The following is an 11,520-nucleotide window of genomic DNA, read 5'->3' on the forward strand; positions in this document are numbered from 1 at the left end:
GGAATACTGTTAAAAGCGGCGTTAAGCCAAACTCACTCACTCACTCATTTTGTTGCACGAAAGTTCATTGATATGCTTTGCACTTAAGTGAGCAATTAGGAACATCAATAATCGAATTTAAAAAGCATATTAGTCGCTTTATGGCTGAAATAATGGCGATGAGACGTTAAATTTTAACTCACTCACTCACTCACTCATATTATACCATAGTTACTAACATTAGCTTAATATTTGGTTTAGTCTTGTTCCTTATCCTAAACAGTTACGTTTTAAAAAAACAAAATAGTTTTATTCTTATTTTTAGCGTCAGATTATTTGAGTAATTACGATACGCACTGGTCCAGACGGGTGGCTTTCTCTGCACGTGGGTTTGCAAATCTACCATCATGTAGATTGCGACACGATTGTGTTCAAGTTTATCAACCTAATCAATAGTATATATTTCTCTCCTAACTAACCACTACGGCGGCCTGTTGACATTGGAACCATTCTCAATCTAGATTATCAGCAGATTAACCTTTGTTATGGTGACAACATTTATCATTTGACCTCACATTTAACGTTTAGAGTTTTCAGCTTGATCGGGGCAGAATATGTCGCCTTCTGGCCCAAACTATGAATTTGAATCAGATACATTTGTGGGCTCTGCGGTTATTGGTGGTATAAGAATTAACGTTTGACGACATGGAGTCTATTTATTCGACCCGTGTTGGATGAAGGTGTATCTGTTTTGTGGAATAAGGGGTTGATATTGAAGGTAAGTTCAAAAACAAGAATTACGCACAATACGAACTGACATTTATTGTTTCATGACTATCAAAATAACTTCATATACAAAGGAGTGTCACCAAAGTTGCTGTTATCATGATAGGCATACGGACATGTTAACATACTTTCATTGAATACGAATTGTAAACGGGGTGTGTTTGATAAGGTACATTTTACCATCATTCAATATTCTCGAAATGGTAGTCTTTAATATGGGGGGCGGTCGGGAAGCCTAGTGGTTAAAGCGTTCGCTCGTCACGCCGAAGACCCGGGTTCGATTGCCGACATGGGTACAATGTGTGAAGCCCATTTCTGGTGTCCCCCGCTGTGATATTGCTGGAATATTGCTAAAAGCGGCGTAAAACCATACTCACTCACTCACTCACTTTAATATGGCATGAATTGGTGACAACGATCACCTTTCACGAACACCTGGTATCATTACTATTTGGTAGTGATTGATTAACACGTGCTCATGATATGGTCGGAATCGCAAAATCAATGTGTTTCGTGCAGGGTGAGATTTTCTGAAAATAATGACTCCTGGTTCGCCCCGATTATGTTTCTAGGTCTGTCACCACCATACCCGTGCTCGTGGGTTTCACTGAAGTGGTAAACTTTTAAGACCTACATCATTTCGGGCTTTCCTCCCACATGAAATGTGCATTTGATCAAAACATTACAAACGTTAATATTAAAATCTTACGAGGCTGGAAACACGTCCAAAACACAGCTATGATAGCCGTATCAAATACATCACATGACAAACATGGTGTACTGGTTACCTATCTGAACGGGGCGACAAACATGGTGTACTGGTTACCTATCTGAACGGGGCGACAAACATGGTGTACTGGTTACCTATCTGAACGGGGAGACAAACATGGTGTACTGGTTACCTATCTGAACGGGGCGACAAACATGGTGTACTGGTTACCTATCTGAACGGGGAGACAAACATGGTGTACTGGGGACCTATCTGAACGGGGAGACAAACATGGTGTACTGGGGACCTATCTGTACGGCGAGACAAACATGGTGTACTGGTTACCTATCTGAACGGGGCGACAAACATGGTGTACTGGGGACCTATCTGAACGGGGAGACAAACATGGTGTACTGGTTACCTATCTGAACGGGGAGACAAACATGGTGTACTGGTTACCTATCTGAACGGGGAGACAAACATGGTGTACTGGGGACCTATCTGAACGGGGAGACAAACATGGTGTACTGGGGACCTATCTGTACGGCGAGACAAACATGGTGTACTGGTTACCTATCTGAACGGGGCGACAAACATGGTGTACTGGGGACCTATCTGAACGGGGAGACAAACATGGTGTACTGGTTACCTATCTGAACGGGGAGACAAACATGGTGTACTGGTTACCTATCTGAACGGGGCGACAAACATGGTGTACTGGTTACCTATCTGAACGGGGAGACAAACATGGTGTACTGGGGACCTATCTGAACGGGGAGACAAACATGGTGTACTGGGGACCTATCTGTACGGCGAGACAAACATGGTGTACTGGTTACCTATCTGAACGGGGCGACAAACATGGTGTACTGGGGACCTATCTGAACGGGGAGACAAACATGGTGTACTGGTTACCTATCTGAACGGGGAGACAAACATGGTGTACTGGTTACCTATCTGAACGGGGCGACAAACATGGTGTACTGGTTACCTATCTGAACGGGGAGACAAACATGGTGTACTGGGGACCTATCTGAACGGGGAGACAAACATGGTGTACTGGGGACCTATCTGTACGGCGAGACAAACATGGTGTACTGGTTACCTATCTGAACGGGGCGACAAACATGGTGTACTGGGGACCTATCTGAACGGGGAGACAAACATGGTGTACTGGTTACCTATCTGAACGGGGAGACAAACATGGTGTACTGGTTACCTATCTGAACGGGGCGACAAACATGGTGTACTGGTTACCTATCTGAACGGGGAGACAAACATGGTGTACTGGGGACCTATCTGAACGGGGAGACAAACATGGTGTACTGGGGACCTATCTGTACGGCGAGACAAACATGGTGTACTGGTTACCTATCTGAACGGGGCGACAAACATGGTGTACTGGGGACCTATCTGAACGGGGAGACAAACATGGTGTACTGGTTACCTATCTGAACGGGGCGACAAACATGGTGTACTGGTTACCTATCTGAACGGGGAGACAAACATGGTGTACTGGTTACCTATCTGAACGGGGAGACGAACATGGTGTACTGGTTACCTATCTGAACGGGGAGACAAACATGGTGTACTGGTTACCTATCTGAACGGGGAGGCAAATATGATGTACTGGTTACCTATCTGAACGGGGAGACAAACATGGTGTACTGGTTACCTATCTGAACGAGGAGACAAACATGGTGTACTGGTTACCTATCTGAACGGGGAGACAAACATGGTGTATTGGTTACCTATCTGAACGGGGAGACAAACATGGTGTACTGGTTACCTATCTGAACGGGGAGACAAACATGGTGTACTGGTTACCTATCTGAACGGGGAGACAAACATGATGTACTGGGGACCTATCTGAACAGGGAGACAAATATGTTGTACTGGTTACCTATCTGAATGGGGCGACAAACATGGTGTACTGGGGACCTATCTGAACTGGGAGACAAACATGGTGTACTGGGGACCTATCTGAACGGGGAGACAAACATGGTGTACTGGTTACCTATCTGAACGGGGAGACAAACATGATGTACTGGTTACCTATCTGAACGGGGAGACAAACATGGTGTACTGGTTACCTATCTGAACGGGGATACAAACAGGGTGTACTGGTTACCTATCTGAACGGGGAGACAAACATGGTGTACTGGTTACCTATCTGAACGGGGAGACAAACATGGTGTACTGGGCACCTATCTGAACGGGGAGACAAACATGGTGTACTGGTTACCTATCTGAACGGGGAGACAAACATGGTGTACTGGGGACCTATCTGAACGAGGAGACAAACATGGTGTACTGGTTACCTATCTGAATGGGGCGACAAACATGGTGTACTGGGGACCTATCTGAACGGGGAGACAAACATGGTGTACTGGTTACCTATCTGAACGGGGAGACAAACATGGTGTACTGGGGACCTATCTGAACGGGGAGACAAACAGGGTGTACTGGTTACCTATCTGAACGGGGAGATAAACAGGGTGTACTGGTTACCTATCTGAACGGGGAGACAAACATGGTGTACTGGGCACCTATCTGAACGGGGAGACAAACATGGTGTACTGGTTACCTATCTGAACGGGGAGACAAACATGGTGTATTGGTTACCTATCTGAACGGGGAGACAAACATGGTGTACTGGGCACCTATCTGAACGGGGAGACAAACATGGTGTACTGGTTACCTATCTGAACGGGGAGACAAACATGGTGTACTGGTTACCTATCTGAACGGGGAGACAAACATGGTGCACTGGTTACCTATCTGAACGGGGAGACAAACATGGTGTACTGGTTACCTATCTGAACGGGGAGACAAACATGATGTACTGGTTACCTATCTGAACGGGGAGACAAACATGGTGTACTGGTTACCTAACTGAACGGGGAGGCAAACATGGTGTACTGGGGACCTATCTGAACGGGGAGACAAACATGGTGTACTGGTTACCTATCTGAACGGGGCGACAAACATGGTGTACTGGTTACCTATCTGAATGGGGCGACAAACATGGTGTACTGGGGACCTATCTGAACTGGGAGACAAACATGGTGTACTGGTTACCTATCTGAACGGGGAGACAAACATGGTGTACTGCGGACCTATCTGAACGGGGAGACAAACAGGGTGTACTGCGGACCTATCTGAACGGGGAGACAAACATGGTGTACTGGTTACCTATCTGAACGGGGAGACAAACATGGTGTACTGGGCACCTATCTGAACGGGGAGACAAACATGGTGTACTGGTTACCTATCTGAACGGGGAGACAAACATGGTGTACTGGTTACCTATCTGAACGGGGAGACAAACATGGTGTACTGGTTACCTATCTGAACGGGGAGACAAACATGGTGTACTGGGCACCTATCTGAACGGGGAGACAAACATGGTGTACTGGTTACCTATCTGAACGGGGAGACAAACATGGTGTACTGGGGACCTATCTGAACGGGGAGACAAACATGGTGTACTGGTTACCTATCTGAACGGGGAGACAAACATGGTGTACTGGTTACCTATCTGAATGGGGAGACAAACATGGTGTACTGGTTACCTATCTGAATGGGGAGACACACATGGTGTACTGGGGACCTATCTGAACGGGGAGACAAACATGGTGTACTGGTTACCTATCTGAACGGGGAGACAAACATGGTGTACTGGGGACCTATCTGAACGGGGAGACAAAGATGGTGTACTGGGGACCTATCTGAACGGGGAGACAAAGATGGTGTACTGGGGACCTATCTGAACGGGGAGACAAAGATGGTGTACTGGGGACCTATCTGAACGGGGAGACAAACATGGTGTACTTGTTACCTATCTGAACGGGGAGACAAACATGGTGTACTGGTTACCTATCTGAACGGGGAGACAAACATGGTGTACTGGGGACCTATCTGAACGGGGAGACAAACATGGTGTACTGGGGACCTATCTGAACGGGGATACAAACATGGTGTACTGGTTACCTATCTGAACGGGGAGGCAAACATGGTGTACTGGTTACCTATCTGAACGGGGAGACAAACATGGTGTACTGGGGACCTATCTGAACGAGGAGACAAACATGGTGTACTGGTACCTATCTGAACGGGGAGACAAATAGGGTGTACTGGTTACCTATCTGAACGGGGAGACAAATATGGTGTACTGGTTACCTATCTGAACGGGGAGACAAACATGGTGTACTGGGGACCTATCTGAACGGGGAGACAAACATGGTGTACTGGTTACCTATCTGAACGGGGAGACAAACATGGTGTACTGGTTACCTATCTGAACGGGGAGAGAAACATGGTGTACTGGTTACCTATCTGAACGGGGAGACAAACATGGTGTACTGGGGACCTATCTGAACGGGGAGACAAACATGGTGTACTGGTTACCTATCTGAACGGGGAGACAAACATGGTGTACTGGGGACCTATCTGAACGGGGAGACAAACATGGTGTACTGGTTACCTATCTGAACGGGGAGGCAAATATGGTGTACTGGGGACCCATCTGAACGAGGAGACAAACATGGTGTACTGGGGACCTATCTGAACGGGGAGACAAACATGGTGTACTGGTTACCTATCTGAACGGGGAGGCAAATATGGTGTACTGGTTACCTATCTGAACGAGGAGACAAACATGGTGTACTGGTTACCTATCTGAACGGGGAGACAAACATGGTGTACTGGGGACCTATCTGAACGAGGAGACAAACATGGTGTATTGGTTACCTATCTGAATGGGGAGACAAACATGGTGTACTGGGGACCTATCTGAACGGGGAGACAAACATGGTGTATTGGTTACCTATCTGAATGGGGAGACAAACATGGTGTACTGGGGACCTATCTGAATGGGGAGACAACCATGGTGTATTGGGGACCTATCGTGGCCAAGCATCCCATGGAAGAAAAGATATTGCGTTATTGTGTTCGATCCCGACGGGGCTTAAACATAGGGTCATGTTGATACCTTCTACCGTGGTAAGCCCAGGTGTTTGAATACACCTATGAATAAAGCATGACAGATAAATACACGTAGTAGTTTATTACGTACAATGTACGAGTGCTATTTGTAATGTTTTTCATGTCTCCTTCTGCACGTCCGTCTACGTGAGATCGTTCCGATAACACAACGCCGACAGGGCAGGTGAAAACAACACCTGTAGGTATTAATTCATCAGAGAAACGTAACGGTATATTCGGCCCGATGTTATGATGATCACGTTCTAGTCATATCGGCTCGCGGCTAGCCGTTTGTGTGTTTGTGTGTTTTTGTGTGTGTGGTTTTTTTAACTTATAAGACAGTCATATTAGGGATATTCTTACCTCATAGTACACGTCGTACCCACGTGGGAACTGAACCTCGGTCTCAGGATTGACGAACAATCGCTAAACCAGGGGGCTACGCTCCAACCCCGTCATATCATACATCTCATCTATCCGCGTAAACTACAATCCTTATCCGTGACTAATCGATCCTGTTACCCAACACAAGTGAGTGTTCACATCAATACCTATTGGAGAGTTTGTGTCTGTGTGTCGGGATCTCTGTGTGTGTGTGTGTGTGTGTGTGTGTGTGTGTGTGTGTGTGTGTGTGTGTGTGTGTGTGTGTGTGTGTGTGTGTGTGTGTGTGTGTGTGTGTCTGTCTGTCTGTCTGTCTGTCTGTCTGTGTGTCTGTCTGTCTGTGTCGATGTGTCGGTGTCTTTGTGTTGGTGTCTGTCGGTGTGTCGGTGTGTCGGTGTGTTGTCGGTTTATGTGTGTCCGTGTGTGTCGGTGCGTCACAGAAACATATAGATTCCAGGTACATGACGATCGCCTGTAAAGAAATCGAGTCCAGGCCACACAATAAAGTGTTGGATATTCTGACACCGTCTCGATACGATGAAGCGCAATCAACCAAGTCACCGTGTCGGACCACCTTTTCAATTGAATCTCTCTACTCCGTTGTCGGTAATGCTGTACATGATGGAGTCAGGGCTGGGGACACCAGGGGCGGGGGGTATGTCAAAGCATATTGAATGATCGAAGCCACTTGAAGGACAGGTAATACATTGTGACCACCCGATACTCATTTGGATCGGCTCTTAACACAGTCACGTGATACTGTATAGATCAATCAACGCATTTTAAAGAGGGTGTAGGGGGCACGGGTGGCCCAGTCGTCTAAGGCGCCGCGATTACCTGTGCAGAGTCGCGGACCTTAGGCACGCCAGAAACCTATGATTGTGGGTTCGAATCCCGATTCGCCCCGATTATGTTTCTAGGTTTGCCAACACCATACCCGTGCTCGTGGGTTTCACCGAAGTTGTAAACCTCGTGGTGGCTTTCCTCCCACATTAAGCTGACACGCCGCGATATAACTGGAAATTTGTTAAAAGCGGCGTTAAACCCAACTCACTCATTCCCCCAAAAAGGGAGTAAGTTATTGCTTTACGTCGCTGTATAAAGACCTTCTGTTAATAACAGAGAGTGGACAGACAAGGCAATGGCTGATAGCACGAACGACGACACATTCTGCCGGGTACCCTACACACGTCTGATAATAAATAGGTGGAAATAACGTAAATAATTCAATAAACCACAGAAAGGTGCAAAAACGAAACACTGTTGACATAAACACGTTAAGTTGAGTTGTTCCCTTCGGATTTCAAAATATATTTTAGATATTTATTTTAAAAACGCACTGCCTCCAGTCTACATACAGATATGCCACTTATCTTAGATCTCAGTCTATACACTTTACAAATGTACACAAATGACGTCAAACGCGGACGATCTTAGTTCACTTTTGAAGTACGCTATAGGTTATAACAGCAAAACTCAATTTCCGTAATGGATGAAACTAACATGTATGTGATATCAAATACCCCGTTATTTGCCGTACGGTCGGCACGCAATAGAGATATTCAGACTGTTTCCATTCACTTCGCAAACCCCGCGCAGTCCAGCATACGGACTCCCATCGTGACGACCCCACTAAAGTAAGACAGTATGAGATTTTTAAATTCACAAATCAGTTATGGTAATAGTTTTTAAATTTTACTTTCTAGAAATAACGTTGCCCTGTTTTGACATACATATGTATCACTGAAGGGAAATACTGACAGGCTAGTTGTACGTATATCTGAGCTTATCCCCCCTACCCATAACCCTGTTTGGTGAGGTGAGGTGAAATTGGGTTTAACGTCGCGTCCAAGATTATTGCACTTATATAGCGACGTGCATGCACGTGTATGTGTGTGTGTGGCTGCTTGTACTAGTCCGGACTGATGCCAATTTATAGTGCTAGCTCACTGAGATACCATGCCGCAGTTTAACATGAATACCCCACTCAGACACAGTATACTGACTCCGAGCCGACCAGTCCTTGTTTTAGCCCCTTAATGCCGAGCGCCAGACAGGGTAACAACAAGTACAATCTTTTAACGTCTTTTTGTATGACGCGGCCCGGGATCGAACCCTGGACCGCCCGCTCTCCGGGCGGACGCTCTACCACAAGACCACGGAGGCGGTCTAACCCTGTTGGGATTTATGGAGCTCAAGTGGTTGTAAATAAGTCTACATTTTCAAAAGGTTGTATTTCTTTCATTCGATGCTCGCTTATACGCTAGAAACCTCTCCACGGGGCTCTCTCACAACGCAGTAAAATCTGAAAGACGTATGTGAGATAGTTGAGTTTAACGTCGCTTTGAAACTTCTCAGTTACCACCAGCTTGAGTGAGTGAGTAAGTATTGTTTTACGCCGCGTTTAGCAATATTCCAGCAATATCACGGCGGGGGACACCAGAAATGGGCTTCACACATTGTACCCATGTCTGGAATCGAACCCGGGTCTTCGGCGTGTCGAGCCAACGCTTTAACCTACCACCAGCTTGATGTTGTAGGACAGCCCAAAGCGATTTAAACTGCCGGGCTAAAGAAAGTACTAGTATTCACTTGAAAATTGGATTTGACCAATAAACATCCGTTATCAGAACGATAGTAGGCTGTTTACAGTCGCCGAAACACTGCAGACTTAAGCTCCTAAACACAACTATGGTGCCCGAGTTGAATACATTATCATCGAATAACCATTTCTTGTTTGTTTCGGGGGCACGGGTGGCCCAGTCGTCTAAGGCGCCGCGATTCGCTGTGCAGAGTCGCGGACCTTAGGCACTCCAAAAACCTATGATTGTAGGTTCGAATCCCGGTTCGCCCCAATTATGTTTCTAGGTTTGTCAGCACCACAACCGAGCTCGTGGGTTTCACCGAAGTAGTAAACGTCTGAGACCTGCATCACTTGGGGCTTTCCTCCCACATTAAGCTGACACGCCGTGATATAACTGGAATACTGTTAAAAGCGGCGTTAAACCCAACTCACTCACTCTTGTCTGTTTCATTTTAGCCACCATCAAACTTGGGTGTATGTTTCTTTTGTCCGACAAATCTGTACACCTGTCTGTATATCAACAATCCATATACCCTACGCTGTCTTTAGTACCAGACCACCTGACAGTCCAGTTGTGAATTACCGTATTCGACGTAACAAGCGCCCCGCTATAATAAGCGCCCACGGTGATTTATGTTAATATATTGGCTAGTGAACAATCCCAATTAGCACCCCTTCCGATTGATCAATTTACACAAGATTTATTTATTCGCGTATAATACGCACTCGTGTGTTATATGCACCCTTAATTATGGGCAATTAAATTCTGGAAAAATATATCTGTCGTATATAAACATTTTAGCAGTCAGCATATACCACGAAATTTATGTCGTTTTCTGGGTTTTTTAACCAAAATATTATTCTAATAAGAGCCCCCTATTTCTAATTTTGAGATCGCCCTGGGCGCGTATTACGTCGAATACGGTATGTCATTCAAAACTCACTCCATTATCGGTCCTGTGACTGTGTGTTCCACACATGTTATGTTTTGTTTTGTGTTAATCTGTTCTCCGTGTTTGGTTATTCCAGGCTTCTGCCACTCCCAGGAACCATGCCCCAGGTGACCAACAGAAGTCTCCTGCGGGACAAGTACAGCTGCCCAATGGGCCAGGGCACGGTGTACTCCGCGCTCCTCGACATCAGCGCCACCACGCGGGAAAGAGCGGCGAAGGCAAACGAAGGGGAGATAAAACGGTTACAAAAATTAACACGGTTCATCGACAAGGGTTGCAGAACTGCTGAAAGCACCCAGTCTCGCGTCATAGACAGGATGTCCAAGCACTTAAAAGAACTTCAGGCTTTCAAGAAAGTCGTGCAGGATGATTACAAAATTTCGAAATTTCAGACACTCCGAAACTCTGATCCAGACCTGGTCCCAACTCGGCGTCTCACCGTAGAGACGCGGTATTATCACTCGGGGTTCGATATGAAATCTCTCAAACCAGAAATTACTCGGAAGATGAAGTTGATGGATCCTGAGAGGAAGAGGAGAAAGATGAAGCAGCAAATACTGGAAGCGAGCAGGCGAGAGACGAGCATGTTGTCCAAGACTCACCTCACGACGTCCGCCATGTTGAATAACCTCCGGGCCAGGCGTTGTCAAGTTGACCTAGATTTTGATAACCTTCCAATAATATGTAAATGAATCTGGTGTATGTTATTGCCATAAACTCGGTTTATTCGAACCCAAGGACGCAGTTCTTGGATAAGACGCCCCCAGACTCAGCTCACGACGTCAACCATGTTGAAAAACCTCCAATCTCATTAAAATGAAATCTTTGTTCTCGCTACCGCTAAACAAAGATCTGAGGACATCCCATTACGGGTCACGTCAGACCGACCTTGCGCGAACTTTGGCCGACCAATGGAATGACCAATCAGAAGGCAGCTTTCTTGTGCTTCACGACACAAATTTCAAATTGGCGACTACGCTTCGAAACATATTTTGACAAATTCTCGATTACGAATTTGAAACCTGAACAAAAAACATTCTGGAATGGCTAATAGATGGTCTAGATTGTAAGGATTCAGTTGTTAAATCCGTAACTATGGTTCGGAATACCCCATGTTAAAGTTTTCGAGATTGCATGATTAG

The 11,520-nt window shown here is 46.0% G+C and overlaps 1 protein-coding gene across 1 annotated transcript; it reads left to right on the forward strand.

The window, feature by feature from the left end:
* The first annotated feature begins 671 nt into the window (after positions 1-671).
* On the forward strand, positions 672-11,302 carry LOC124112685. The gene is made up of 2 exons (XM_046472814.2): positions 672-757; positions 10,455-11,302. The coding sequence occupies exon 2, from the start codon at positions 10,477-10,479 to the stop codon at positions 11,068-11,070; it is 594 nt and encodes a 197-aa protein (XP_046328770.1). The 5' UTR covers positions 672-757; positions 10,455-10,476; the 3' UTR covers positions 11,071-11,302.
* The last annotated feature ends 218 nt before the right edge of the window (positions 11,303-11,520 follow it).

Source organism: Haliotis rufescens, unplaced genomic scaffold (assembly GCF_023055435.1).
Source record: "Haliotis rufescens isolate VD_foot unplaced genomic scaffold, xgHalRufe1.0.p SCAF_105, whole genome shotgun sequence".
Classification (NCBI taxonomy): domain Eukaryota; kingdom Metazoa; phylum Mollusca; class Gastropoda; order Lepetellida; family Haliotidae; genus Haliotis; species Haliotis rufescens.

Excerpts from the sequence above, each read along its gene's own strand:
- LOC124112685 (XM_046472814.2), top strand. The coding sequence starts at position 10,477 with ATGCCCCAGGTGACCAACAGAAGTCTCCTGCGGGACAAGTACAGCTGC.